Source organism: Heteronotia binoei, chromosome 4, assembly GCF_032191835.1.
Source record: "Heteronotia binoei isolate CCM8104 ecotype False Entrance Well chromosome 4, APGP_CSIRO_Hbin_v1, whole genome shotgun sequence".
NCBI classification, from domain to species: Eukaryota; Metazoa; Chordata; class Lepidosauria; order Squamata; family Gekkonidae; genus Heteronotia; species Heteronotia binoei.
The window spans coordinates 147,672,414-147,687,668 of NC_083226.1; the positions used below are offsets into that span (position 1 = coordinate 147,672,414).

The 15,255-nt window shown below is 42.1% G+C and overlaps 1 protein-coding gene across 1 annotated transcript in view; it reads right to left on the bottom strand.

Moving 5' to 3' along the window:
- The window catches only part of MTREX (Mtr4 exosome RNA helicase), a 64,643-nt gene that overhangs the window by 48,956 nt on the left and 432 nt on the right, over positions 1–15,255 (bottom strand). The window contains exons 2-8 of the mRNA XM_060236585.1: positions 11,472–11,606; positions 8,682–8,748; positions 5,108–5,170; positions 3,941–4,053; positions 1,164–1,338; positions 872–962; positions 347–471 (exon numbers count right to left, since the gene is read on the bottom strand). Coding sequence (XP_060092568.1) covers positions 347–471; positions 872–962; positions 1,164–1,338; positions 3,941–4,053; positions 5,108–5,170; positions 8,682–8,748; positions 11,472–11,606 — 769 coding nt within the window. The remainder of the gene's footprint in view (positions 1–346; positions 472–871; positions 963–1,163; positions 1,339–3,940; positions 4,054–5,107; positions 5,171–8,681; positions 8,749–11,471; positions 11,607–15,255) is intronic.

A 15,255-nucleotide genomic window follows, 5' to 3' on the forward strand; every position in this document is an offset into this window, starting at 1 on the left:
TGCCAGCACACTGAAACAATTGTGAAGGTAATTCCTATTTATATTTATTACTTAATGGAAGACTTCATCTGTGTCATGAACAGTGTTTGGGTGGCAGAAACTTTACAAATTATAGTTAACATTTGTATATAACAGTTGTATATTTTCAGTTATCCAAATAGGCTTTCTTATACTGGCTCTGTTGATTACATGCTTTTAATTTTGATGTAGATTGGCTTTTTAGTTATAGAAGGTTGCCAGCCCTGCATTAATGGCTAGTAAGCCTAATTTACTACTCTGTGTGTGGGAGGGGTAAGACCTGAAATGCATTTTACTGGTGAAGTTTTACAGTGAGAAACAACTCTACCTGTTTGTGAAGATGGCATATCCATTCAGCAAACTGGCGAGCATTTGGAATAGTAGCAGAAAGAAACACATAGTGAACGTTGTCTGGGAGCAAAATAATGGTTTCTTCCCATACCACACCACGCTCTAGAAACAGAAAATCCACACAGCAAGGTAAAAAGGCAGCATCACACTATTTTTCTGGCAACTGAATGCTTCCCAGAACTGCCTACATTTCCTTTTAACTTGAAGAACAAAACTAAGTAGTGTAGTGAAACTGTAAAGACAGCTTTCATTATATGTCCATCAAGCACAGATTAACAAGCAATAATACTGAAAAGAAATGCCTAATGTTATTCTGAGCAGCATTTGGCCACCCCAATTCTAGCTATGTTTCCTAACTACCAGAATCAATCTCACAGAACAACCACTGTCACATACTTCTACCGATAATTTACAATATTTATATTTTACTCTCCTCTTCACTTAAAGCTCCAAGATAGATTTCTGCAGAAGCCTAAATACAGAAATAGTAAAAACACAATACCTGCGTCTCTCATATAGTGGATTTCATCAAATATAACCCAAGCAACTTCCCGCATGACTTCAGAGCCTCTGTAAAGCATGCTTCTTAAAATCTAAAAGGAAAAGGTGTAAATGATGCATCCAGCTGTTAAATCTGAGGATAGACTGGAGTCTTTCAGAGAAGCAAGCAGGCTGTGCTGCAACCTAAAGTAATTATTTTATGTCAAAATCTGAACATTTTGTTTTGCTACCACAACAAAGGTCTTAGTGCAGAGAATCAGAGCAAGGGCTGCTTAACCAAGTGTCCAACTTACCTCAGTTGTCATTACAAGACAAGATGCTGTAGGATTGATGGTGACATCCCCAGTCATCAAGCCAACGTCCTGAAATTCTTCATACATCTCACGGTACTTTTGGTTACTCAGGGCTTTAATAGGACTGGTAAATATCACTCGCTGTTTTTCCCTCAAAGCCAAGGCAATTGCATACCTAGAAGGGATGTATGATTGAGTTTGCATCATAATTAAAAATGCTCCCAACATCTTACATTTCTACAGTATTTGTCAAGGTGTATGTCCTAGAGACAAAGATTCTATATGGAGCTGCCTTTAAGGACTACTCAGAGACTGCAATCAATACCATGATCTCCCTGTGGCTGGAGGTGGAATAAAATGAACCACACATTCAACTAGTTCCATGTCAACTGTACTAGTCACCAATTGGTTTCTGGTTCAATGACATGTGCTGGTATCAACTGGTATCACCCCTTAAAATCTGTTATAGCCAGCCAAGGACACACAAAACTTGAAGGACTGCCTCTTCATAACTCAGCATATATGGCAACTATGCTCTCGTCAACATGCTCTGGAAGAAAATACCATCTCCGGAAAGCGTAGTAAAACAGGGGTGGCCAACGGTAGCTCTCCAGATGTTTTTTGCCTACAACTCCCATCAGCCCCTGCCATTGGCCATGGTGGCTGGGGCTGATGGGAGTTGTAGGCAAAAAACATCTGGAGAGCTACCGTAGGCCACCCCTGAAGTAAAAGATAGCCACCAGAATGAAAGCTCTCTCCTTTGTAGTTCCTATCCTCCTATAGAAGAAACCAGAAATGCCTAATTTAAAAAGCTTTATAGAAAATGCAAAAAAATTGGCTTTTAATTGAATACTTTAGCTGAAATATTTTCATTTTATCTGAACTTTTGTTTTACTGCACTCTTGGACTTCATTGCTACTTATATTGTTTTACTTTTAAAATCAGGCCAACTAGCAAAATAACAGAGCTTCATTGATTATGCAACAATATCATAACAATATCTAGATTAGTTTACTACTTTCTCTAGATTACCTTACCACCCTGTGTGATCAGATACTTTCAACCATTCCAGTTCCACTGATTTCCATTCCATTGAGCAAACTGTGGAAATCTGCTGCACAAAGCAGCACCCCCACCCCCGCACAATGTATCCCAACAGCTATTTCTGCATGTGCAGACTGAAACATTAGCACTGGAATGCTGGTCTAAATGTATGCTCATGATCATGGAGAGTGTCCATGCTAAGAAAAGGAGTAAGCAAGGAATGGTAAATGCTCACAACAATCTTTGCATTAACAAAACACAATTTAGTTGGAGATATTCTGATGTTGTTTTGCTGAAAGTACCATGCTTCTCCTCAGTGACAGAGGTATTTATTTAAGTTATTTCTAGTCTGCCTCCCTCACTGGCAGTCACGATGGATACAGAGGAAGTCAACACAATCAACAAGATGGGACATTTGATAAACAGTTAAATAGGATTTGATTTGTGGAACCAACCGGAAGTCTAGGAAACAGAACATGTTAATATGACACATTAAATGATGCAAAATTACACAATGGGATCTAACCTACTGCAAGCTATACCCAGTAGTACAGAGGCCATCATCCCCAATAATTTATCCAAGTAACTTTGTGAAGCCTTTTGTAGAGTACTACCCTATTCCTTGTATAGAGAAGCCCTCGTTTCACACAGTTTGTGGAAAGCCAGGAAAGTGGGGATCTTCCTGACTTCCTCGGGCAGGCCATTCCATAAGGTGGGGGCCACAACAGAGAAGCCACATATATAGGCAGTTTTGGATTTTGCCCATGGATCATCTTGGGCAGCACAGCTTTAGAAATACATACATTTTAAAAACAGAGCAGTTGTTTTTACACCTGTCCTGCTGGATGTGACTATTTTACTCCCAACAGGCAGACACATGAGTGGGGTTTTTTGCATTTTAAAAGAGATTTTATTGAAACTTTCATAAACAAGTACAATATAAAAAATCAATAACGATAAGTAATGACGAGCAAATCAGAAACAATAAAGAAGATTTCAATCCTGCGATTAGGCTGTCATGTTACAAGGTTGAATAAAAGCCTAAAAAGAACATATCAATAAATACATTACTACCAAAAATATTACTAATAATAATAATACTGCCCTCCATTACCTAAGGTACTTTGTAACTCTAAACTAAATAACAAAATAAATTAACAAGGACCAGATACAATAAACTCAAATACAATACACACACACACAAATAGATACATACATAAGAGTCAAGGTTTCACTTATGAAAACAATGTGAGGCTATTAATGAAAGAAATTCATCTTGTGATAACGTTGAAGTGTGAAGACAAGAACCAAAATTCCTTTTCAAAAAAAGGTTCCCATTTACGCAACATAGGAGGAGAAGACTTAGACCCATAATGAGACTGAAAACTAAGTAATTTATCTAAAATAAAATATTCCCAACGTTTAGAAGCCCAAGTTTGGATAGAGGGAGACTGAGGTTTTTTCCAATTCAAAGCTACAGCATATTTGGTGGCAGTGAATAGGGAAATAAATTCCCTTTGTGACTTAGAAATTAGGACATCACCCCAAATATTTAAAAGGATAACCTTAGGGTCAGATGGTATTACAATGCCTGTTAACAATAGAACCTTTGACTGAATAAGTCAAAGTCATGAAATATCAAATAAGTCATGAGTTTTGTTATAGTAAAGTTTGCAAAATTAAAACAAGGAGGGTGCTGCATTTATTTTTAAAGCTCCAGCAAAATGACTTACTCTGCACAAACCGTCTTCCCAGCTGATGTATGAGCCGACACTAACACTGACTGATTATTATCCACGCACAAAATAGCTTCTCTTTGGAAAGCATCAAGGATGAATGGATATTCCTGGGTAAGGAAACATACAACTTAGTTTTTGTCAATTTCTGCACAGAACGTGAATCCAGAATTTCAGCATTAAAGGATTATAACAGTAATCTTCCCCATATCAAAAAAATAGTACATTCAACAAAGCAAATCAAAACATAACACAAAGCAAATCAAACTTTTCAAAGCCAGGAGATTAACTCCAGGACTTTCTCATTTATGGATCCCAATTAAGTTCAAGCTATCAAAGAATTTAGATCACTTTAAATAAAGAACTATGTGGAAGTTCCGGGCAAAGAGCCCCGGACAAATTCTAACATTCTCGTCTCCCAGGGGCTCATTTCACTTGGACAAAGAGCCAAGCATTTCCTGCTGCCACTTCTCTTTTGTGGAACAATTTGCTTGAAGAATCTGCAAAGCCATTCCATTTAGGAAGGGATCCAAACTCTTTTGAGGGCTTTTGCCAATGATTGATGTTTTCATTGCTTGCTGGATGGACATAGTCTTCTCTGGATGAGACAACCAGTTCTTGGCTAAAAACTTGTAATTACTTACTAAACTGCTGTAATGTTAATATTTTACTGTTTTATAGTGATGAATACAGTGAGCCACCTTGAGGAGAAATTATGTATGCACAGTATAAGTGTTTTAATTAAAAAATGTTCTTGACTAAATAATATGGAGGTATTTTATACTATGAAACACGGCTTTTTTTTAGCAGGAACGCAGTTCCGGCTGTCTTGGTGTCAGGGGTGTGTGGCCTAATGAGTTCATGCCAGGCTTTTTCTACCACAAAAGCCCTAAGTGAAACAATGATGATGTCAGGGGGTGTGGCCTAATATGAAAAGGAGTTCCTGCTGGGCTTTTTCTACAAGAAAAGCTCTGTTATGAAAGATTCCTGGTAGTCTTCAAATCATGTCAAGACCTATGATGTCCAAAGACGGGGATAAAGCCACATTCCTGAAAGTTTACTAGTGTTGACTACTCTCTGTTCATTACTCACAACCAAGACCATCCCCTGTATTAATCTACATGCATTAGAAAATTTAAAGGAGAAGACTTCCAAATTACCAACCTTTGCGGCTTTTCCAGTTCTCGGCTTTAGAGCAATGAAGTCATCATCTGCAGGAAGAGCAACCTAATGAAAACATTTTTATTGTTAAAATGTTTAGGGTTCTTTTCACGGTAAAAAGAGAGGATGGAATATCACCACATTATCAACCACAATTATATGTGCTTCAACCATCTACCTATACAATTTCCTGAGTTCTATCACATCCAAACATAGGGCCTTTTCACACTTACCAGTGGAAACCGGAAGGGAGTCGGTATTGTGCCGCCTTGCAGTAATCTGAGACAGGGATGGGAGTTTTCAGACACATTTTTTTTTCCCTATAGGGTTCCGTGATTGAACCGAGCCATTTCACACTGTTCCGCTTTTATCTCGCTTCCACCAGCGCTAGCCGTTTTCGCCTGCCGGTGCGCGATCTCCAGCTTTTTTTTTTTTTGGAACGTCGGGCTAAGATCGCTATAGTGCTATAGCGATGTCTCACAACAGCCCCACCATAGGGATGCCTGGGCTCCATTGAGATGTCAGAGATCACTGCCGCTGAAACTTGGTAACAGGTGCCCCATTGGATACACAGTTCAAGAGGGAGATCAGGGCACCAGGCATTGGTCTGTCACCTGTTGCTATCACTTCCATGCCCACACAGGAGTCGGGAATGAGATTGGTTTGTAGGTGACTCTGAGGCACATTTTTTTTTTGGGGGGGGGGCTGTTGCCACCTGGAGAGGGGTTGCCCATAGGGCAGCAGGTTTCAGCGGGAGAACAGACTAACAGTGATTGGTGAGACAGATGGTTTGTGTGGAAGGCTATTGTTCTATTGGTTCTATTGTTGTAATAGTCATGGTTTCCATCACAACAGTATTGAGACTTTTTGGATTTCATCATCTCCCCATACTGCTAGAAGATCAAGAATCTCCTGCTCACTCCAAACTACACCTCTTGACCCACTCATCCTCCTCAAAATTCCTGACAAACCACTCACCAACCTATTAAACCAGACAATCCGCTCACCAACTACAACCCACAGAAATCTGCGGCTTCCCCCCCTGACATTTATACCTCTTGCAGCTTGGCACAAGTCATTTTCCAGCCAATAGCCTGTGGGCATAGATAGGTGCACATCAGACTAGGTTAGCAACATCTGTCTCACCAATCACTGTTGGTCTGTTCTCCCGCTGAAACCTGCTGCCCTATGGGCAACCTGTCTCCAGGTGGCAACAGCCCCCCCCCAAAAAAAAATGTGCCTCAGAGAAACCTACAAACCAATCACATTCCCCTGACTCCCATGTTGGCATGCAAGTGATAGCAACAAGTGACAGACAAACGCCTGGTGCCCTGATCTCCTGCTTGAACTGTGTATCCAATGGGCCACCTGTTACCAAGTTTCAGCGGCGGCGATCTCTGGCATCTCAATGGAGCCCAGGCATCCCTATGGTGGTGCTGTTGTGAGATGTCGCTATAGCGCTCTTAGCCCAACGTTAAAAAAGAAAAAGCCAGAGATCGCACGCCGGCGGGCAAAAAAGGGCGTGAAAACTGCTCCCGGATTAGATACTGTACATTTCACACAGCGCTCCATACCGATTTCAACCCAGAAGGAGGGGCTGAAAACTGGAAGAAGCTGCTCTTTGTTAGTAACTACTCAGGCATGCCTCACTACCGGAACAGCCGCGGGACTGTGTGAAAATGTAAGAGTATTCCGGTAGCAGCCAGTTACTGAGTCGGGTCTGTCTGAAATGCCAGCAGAAACCTGTTACTGTTCAGTAACTGACCAGCTTCCATACCGGAATACATAGGCTGTGTGAAAAAGCTCATAGTCAAGAAACAGAATGTAAGACAAGGATGTACAGAAGCAAGAACAGGGCTGATTTAATCAACAACCTCCCTTTTAAAACCATGAGATTGTCATGGAGCAGAGATGTAAAATTTCCAGAAGTTTTAAAGCCCGGGGGAGTGGAGAGGGGGGCATGTTCCTGGAAAAAAAATTAGGGGAAAAATAGTTGCAAACTGGTGCACCCTAGTGCACCCTGTACTGCATGTATCTTTAACTTTTGCCATTAGGGAGGCAGGAAAACAATAAAAGTGGAAGACAAAACAAATTCTGTGGTAAACAAAAGGAAGTACATTATGGCTGGCCCAGCTCCAGAGAGAGAGGGAGGGAGGGGGAGAGGGGGGGAAGAGGGGGGGGGAGAGAGAGAACAGTGGGACTAATCCCATGAGTGCATAAATAAGACAAACAGAGTTATGTTGAGTTAAAACTGGCCACAATTTTATTACTTACAGCTAAAAGAACCACAGAGATGGAGGGGTGGAAAGGAGTGGCCTGTATGGGTCAAAAGAGGCATGCAAGTGCTGCATAAAGATTTAAAGAGTTGGCTTGCCACTGCCAGCCTGCATGCAGCGACCTGGAACTCCCTAGTGATGATGGAGTGAAAATCTTGCAACTCCCCCACCCCCGCAAAGACCAGTGGCTTTTTCTTAGGCAATGCCCCCTGCCTGAGCCCCTCCCTTGTATTTGCTATTGCTTTGTGTGTGCATTTTCAAACAAACAACCTGGATGGCCTGTGTGGGTGCTGCTCCTCAGGACCCAGCACTTGCATGTGGGCAAATGCAGGCTGCCCTGCTGCACCATCAGCGCAGAGAGGGGGGGGAAAGGCCTAGGACCCCGCCCCCCCAGCCATGCTCTGTATGATGAAGCAGCTGAGAGCTGCCTCCCACAGGTTACAGCCCATGAGGCAGCACTCAGTTCAAATCATGGCTGTGCAGTTGCAGCAGCCTCCTGAAGCTGCAGCCCCACAAGCTGCTGTGGCACACTGCCACATCTCACGCTTTCCCCCAGCAGGCCCTCAAACAGGAAGTCCAGGATCCAACCTTCAGACCAAGGCCCTCTCACAGAGTCACAGCAGGTAGGGCTGCCAGCATTTTTAGATATTAACCCAAGCTTAATAACATTGAAAATACTGGACTCTTTAATAATGTATTATCATTAAACAAGTTATACATTAATTATTGCCAAACTTTACTTGTATTAAAACACCTTGAAAATATTGTACATGTGTGCATTATAGGAGTTTTTCCCAGTGTTCCTCCAAATTTCCCAGTTTTTGCATGGCAAAAAACTGAGGAAGTCCTAAGTTTTTCATGCTGTACATTTGAAATCAGTAAAAAAAAAGACAAGGGTTTACTCATTGGAAAAATAGTAAGAGGGAGTGGTTTTTCCAAATTTTTCCATTGAAAAGCCTGTAAAAGTCGACCTTTTCACACAATACATTTTTAATTTGAAAACCCTGTCTTAAAAAGCAGACAAAATATTTAATAGTTTTTCTACCAGTGCAACCCAGGCAGACAAAATCAGAACAATTTCCCCATTTCTGCCCCTCACATCTCTTGCAGGGGCAACCTCCCCCCCCAAGCTTTGTGATGCAATGTGCTCCTACAGGAAAAATAATGACACTTCAGTCTAGAACTTAGCATCTCCAGCATAATTAAACCTTTGTTCTTAAGTCTTAAACCTCTTATTAACAACAAGAAATCCATTTAAGTAGTAACATACACAACTAAATACTGATACTCAAAATACTCACCTCATGTGTACAACCTTCAACTGTTTCAACAGCTTGCACTTTTATTTTTGGCATCAGGTCAGCCAAACTGAAAACAAAGGAATAATTTAATATTAGCAAAGAGTAGTAGAAGAAGAAGAGATTGGATTTATACCCTGCCCTTCACTACCCAAAGGAGTCTCAGAGCTGCTTACAATCACCTTTCTCTCCTCCCCCCACAACAGACACCCCAAGGTAGGTGGAGCTGAAAGAGCTCTTTCAAGAAACTGCTCTTGAGAGAAAAGCTCCATGAGAATTTGCAACTGAATCAAGGTCACATAATCAGGTGCAGGTGGAGAAGTGGGAAATCAAACTTGGTTCTCCCAGGTAAGAGTCCATGCACTTAACCACTACACCAAACTAATCTCCAAAGATAAATCTGATACACTTTTGATTTACCAGTTAATTACAATAACACTCTGACCAAGGATTACAAAACAATGACACTTGCCAATACTTCATCTGACTCCTAAAGTAATATACCACTTATCTTTTACCACCCCCACAATAAATAAAAATTGCCCTAAGTTGCCTATTCTCTACTATCATTGCTGTGCCTTAGTCCTTACAAACTGAGGGAGGCACTGCAGGGGACCCCACACATCTTGCAGCACAGAGTGATGGAGATTGAAGCTTTCTTGGCTTTAAAGGATCAAGGACATGATCCATGGTAGCACCATCCAGAAACGTTTTGGAGAAGGTGGCTGAGGGAGAATACAGAGTGCAAGTGGAAAAGGGATGGAGGTAAGTGTTCACTGAAACGTCATTAGAATAATCAACTACCTACTTATCATGTAAATAACATAGTTTCATAAGGGATCCATCCACAGACAATACTGGGGCCTACAAATAGTTGAGAGCGTCTCTGGGTACACAGCAAAACATGACACTATAGCTCAGTGGTCCCCAATCTTTCTGGCCCCAGGGCCAGCCCACCCACCGCAGCCCTGGGGGTACCAAATTTGGCCTCCCCGCCCCCATGATGCCTCCTCCTCCCCATCCCCCCGTGTCACCTCCTCCTCCTCCCTCCATTTTCCCATTTCCCCTCGATGCCTCCTCCCCACCCGCTCCCACGGTGCCTCCTCCTCCCTCCGTTTCCCCATGATGCCTCCTCCTTCCCGCCTGCCCCCACGGCACCTCCTCCTCCCTCCATTTCCCCGCAATGCCTCCTCCTCCTTGCCCACCCCCGTGGCACCTCCTCCTCCCTCTGTTTCTCCGTTTCCCCACAATGCCTCCTCTTCCCCACAATTTTCTCCAAGTTTGCCAGGGAAGGCGGCAGTGAAACGCTTGCCCGGTTCTTTAAAGGCCTACCCCTTGAAAGGGAAACTGCGGCAGCAGCGCGAGCGACTGGCTGAAAAAGCCGCGCTGCCCTTGCCACCTGGAGGACAAACGGAGGGAGAAGGAGGCGCCGTGGGGGCGGGCAGGGTGGCGAGGCTGTGTGTCGCTGTGGGAGGTGGGGCAGCAGGGCTGTGCAGCCCAGTCACCAACACTCCACGGACGGTCCGGGAGTTGGGGACCCCTGCTATAGCTAGTAGAAAAGATCAACTAGTAAAAAAGAGTAAAAGTCTAGTAGCACCTTAAAGACTAACAAAACCTGTGGTACAGTAAAAGTCCTCAAACTTTACAAATTAACTAGAGGGAGAAAATGGTCCAATAAGGACTAAATATGCTCTGAAGGGAAAGCATGTCAAGAACAACTGAGTTTCAGTTAAAGGAGAAAAAGAGGGAGAACTGGTTTGCTCAAGCTTCATGGGCCTCCTACCTTCTTATAGCAAACTTGATGCCTCTGTGACCAGAAATCAGGCAACAATATGGACAAATAATTTTTGTATACTTTGAGATCTGTCTGGTCTGCAAAAAAATGTTAGCAAAGAAATCATATTTCTCTACCATCACTGCATCTGCGCAGTGCAGACCTGCAGAACTCCGCCAGGTGGTCAGCGGCCAACTGGTTTCTCGACAATGGGAGGAAGAGGATTGCTCTGCAGCCTGCTGCAATAATTTCACTCAACACTTTGCAGGCAAAATCTCTCAAACATGTTTTGACTTGGATTCTTCACTAGCAGTGTATTATTCCAGAGTGCCAAACTGTCAAGTCACATGGGATACTGTTCAGCTTGTTCAGTCTGAGAATCTGGACAAGATTCTTGGAAATCTGAGACCTATCACCTGTACAAACTCTGCACCTCCTATAAATACCTGACACAGGGATTATTGATCACCCCCTACCTTGAAGCAGACAGTAGTGCATCTACTCCTAAAGACACCTGCTTTGGACCCTGGAGAATTGAATAACTACCACCCAGTCTCAACTGTACCATTCTTGAGCAAGGTAACTACTGGAGTGGGGCTGTGCAACTTCAGAGATTCCTGAATGGAATGGATGGTCTGGATAAATTCCAATCTGTTTTCAGGCCTGGTTATGGGCCTGAAACAGACTTGATCATCCTGGCAGATGACCTATACTGAGAGATGGATGGAGTAATGACCCCATTAATTGAACTCCACTGAAATGAATGGGAACTACACATGAATGAGGCAGTATTCTTGTACAGCTTCTGTTCACTTCAAGTAGGTCTTCAAGTGTACAGTTATCATAGGTCATACTGTGTGTGTTTGAGAGAGATGCTGTCAAGTTGCTTCCAATTTATGGAGACCCTATGTATTAATGATGTCCAAAACATCATGCTATAACAGCTCACAATCCAAACATTCACTTCCACCTTTGTAACTATTCTCAGATACCAAGCAACAGTGGGGTTTTTTCCTTACTTGAGATCATCTGTAATATCCTCCAACTTGGGCTTCTTTCCCAAAACAATAATTTCTGTATTATCTGTTTCTGCATCTCTCTTTGTTTTTGTGGGGATTTTAGTGGATGACGGATTTTTGCCATCTGGTCGCTTCCTGAAATAGAAAAAAATCAAATGGGGTTAATAATTATCGAGTTGCAGAATGAAGAGAATCACACTATGCCCACTCTGTCACTAGTCTGAGGAATAACATCATTTCTCTTCAGCAAGAGAAGATCAACAGGGCTCAGCCTGGATACAAATTCTGTGAAGCTGATTTTCCTTTTAATGCCTGGAGACAGGGCTGTTTTCCTTTACTAATGCAAGCTATTAAACAACACCTCAGGTAGGATTACAGCAGCATCTGTTCCCTCCGATGAACACCGTCTTCTGTAACTGCTACAGACACCACCACATGGTGGACTCTACAGACACTTTCTGTTGTTATTGTACAGTTGCACAGTCAAGTCTGACTCTATTAATGAACAAACCAAGAATGGAAAAGCTGGCAGCATCTTTATCGTCTATCACACACTCTGTTTATTTGGTGTCTTTTCATGTGTAGGAGCCAGAGAAAAAAGGTTAACTAATTATGTTTACCAACAAAGTGTGAAATTATTACATAATTACATGCATCAATTGTTTGCTGATACCTTATTTATTTAGTTATAATATCTCTATGGTGCTTTCTTTCCTGGAACAAAAGACCCAAAGTAGCTTACAATTTTCAAAGTCATTAACAATCTTAAAATACCTCTGGCTAGTTGTAAACTCCTTTGGGTAGGCGCTGATGTAAAATGTCATATACAAGTTAGGAAAGATAAACAAAATGCCCTTGCCTCTGGTGTATCGTAAATTGTTAATTCCAGAGGAGTTGCTGCATTCCTTTGTACAGCAAACACAAGCAGGAGAGTTGGCTGAAGACCAGCCAACATAAACATAAGAACATAAGAGAAGCCATGTTGGATCAGGCCAACGGCCCATCAAGTCCAACACTCTGTGTCACACAGTGGCAAAAAATGTTATATACACACATACACTGTGGCTAATAGCCACTGATGGACCTGTGCTCCATATTTTTATCTAAACCCCTCTTGAAGGCGGCTATACTTGTGGCCGCCACCACCTCCTGTGGCAGTGAATTCCACATGTTAATCACCCTTTGGGTGAAGAAGTACTTCCTTTTATCCGTTTTAACCTTTCTGCTCAGCAATTTCATCGAATGCCCACGAGTTCTTGTATTGTGAGAAAGGGAGAAAAGTACTTCTTTCTGCTCAGCAATTTCATCGAATGCCCACAAGTTCTTGTATTGTGAGAAAGGGAGAAAAGTACTTCTTTCTCTACTTTCTCCATCCCATGCATTATCTTGTAAACCTCTATCATGTCACCCCGCAGTCGACGTTTCTCCAAACGTTTTAAAGTTTTGTATTCTAGTTTTGTATTCTAGTGGCTACTTTGACAGATGCATGTTGTGAGTCCTCACTAGGCAGACTTATATGCATAAAATTATGAAAACAAATTGTAAACTGCAGGTTCAGATGCATAAAATACAGGATGAGGAATAATGCAGGTATAATCAAGAAAACTACAAATACAGCTGCATAATAACATAAGAGAACAGTGACTTTTATGCAACAGTGTTCTTAGAAGTCAGAAACATACTTACTGAGTACTGGCCTTTTTATTACCAGATTTTTGTTTATTCTTTTGCATGGAAACTGATCTGACTGCCCAGTGAAAAGAGCAGAAAGACACTGTGGACAAATGATGGCACGTTATCATACTGAAGGATGAGCTATGTACTTTTCTTGATTACATCTGACTTCTACACAATCACAACTCAATCTATACTTTCTAAATTTCATAACAGTAGTTTTGGTTTTTCATACTTCACATATATCTATCTGTCAGATGAGAATTTAGTTCATAATTCTGAAAAAAAAACAGGCTTTAATCCTCAAAAGCTGATGCTAGAATAAAAACCTCTTAGTCTTTAAAGCTACCTCAAGAGACTCATGTTTTATAAGCTTTTAGGGGTATCAGCATGTCAATTTCTTCTCCTCTCCTTTCACCAACTCTCAACTGTATAGTATAGTGCCTGGGTTGCTAACTCCACCTTGAGAAATTAATGGAGATTTAGGGGAAGAACCTGGGAAGAGAATTTTGCAGGGATGCAGTTCCATACACTGCTCTCCAAAGCTGGAATGCCCTCCAGAGAAATTGATCTCTGTAGTCTAGAGATCAGTTGTAATTCTGAAAAAACTCTGGAGTCCATCTGGAGGATGGTAAGCCTACGTAGCACTTATAGCATAGAACAGGCCTGGAGAATCATAGAGCTGGAAGGGACCTTTGGGGTCATCTAGTCCAAACATCTGCACAATGCAGGAACTTCACAAATACTTCCTCTGTACACATACATCCCCAGTGATCCCTGCTCTTTTCCCAGAAGATGGCAAAAACCTCCAGGATCCAAACTGGCTGAGAGAAAAATTGCTGACTGACCCCAAAGTGTCAATCAGTATTCCCCTGGGTGTGTAAGAAAGGGCCACAAAAGCTAAGCACTGATGCAACCCTTCCTGCCCTCCTTCTCATCTTGCCTCTGTTTAAGAAACCTCCAAGGAAGAAGAACCCACAACCTCCCAAGGAAGCCTGTTCCACTGAGGAACTGTTCTGTCAGGAAGTTCTTCCTAATGTTAGGCGGAAACTCTTTTGATTTAATTTCAGCCTGCTGATTCTGGTCTGGCCTTCTGGGGCAACAGAAACAATTCTGTACCATTCTCTATATGACAGTCCTTCCAAGTATCTGAAGATGGTGATCACATCACCTCTCAGTTGTCTCCTCTCCAAGCTAAATACACCCACTCCTTCAACCTTTCCTCATAGCACTTGGTCTCCAGACCCCTCACCATCTCCATTGCCCTTCTCTGGACATCTCCAGCTTCTCTATATCCTTCTTAAATTGTGGTGCCTAAAACTGAACACAACACTCTAGGTGAGGTCTGAGCAGAATAAAGCGATGCCATCACTTCATCTGATCTGAACACTATACTTCTTGATATAGCCCAAAACTGAACTTGCCTTTTTAGCCACCACATTACACAGCTGACTCATGTTCAGTGTACAGTCCACTAAGACCCCTAGATCTTTTCTGCACATACTACTGCCAAGATAAGTCTCCCTATCCTATAAAATGCATTGGGTTTTTCCTACCTAAATGCAAAACTTTACATTTATCCATGTTAACATTCACTGTATTTGTTTTAGCCCACTTTTTCAGCCTGTCAAGATCATCCTGCATCCAGTCTTCCACTGTATTTGCAACCCCTCCCAATTTAATACCATTTGCAAATTTAATAAGCATTCCCTTGATTCCATCATCCATATAATTTAAAAAGATGTTGAACAAAACAGGGCTCAGGACAGATCCTTGAGGCACTCCACTTATCACTCCTCTCTAAGAGGATAAAGAGCCATTCACAAGCACTCTTTGGTGCCATCTGTCAACCAGTTAGGGATCCACCTAACAGTACCAGTAACAAGAAATCGACATTCAACTTAGCACTCTGCCATGCAAACTCAATGAGTGACCATGGGCAGCCACTCTTTCGCAAACAAATCTACCTCCCAACGTTGTTGTCAAGAGAAAATGCAGAAGGAACAGAGTATCATGTAGCCCACTGTAAAGGAAGACCAGGGCTTTTAGAGATATAATAAACAAATAAAGCTGTTCTCAACATTCTACATATCTTCAATGATTACCAGTG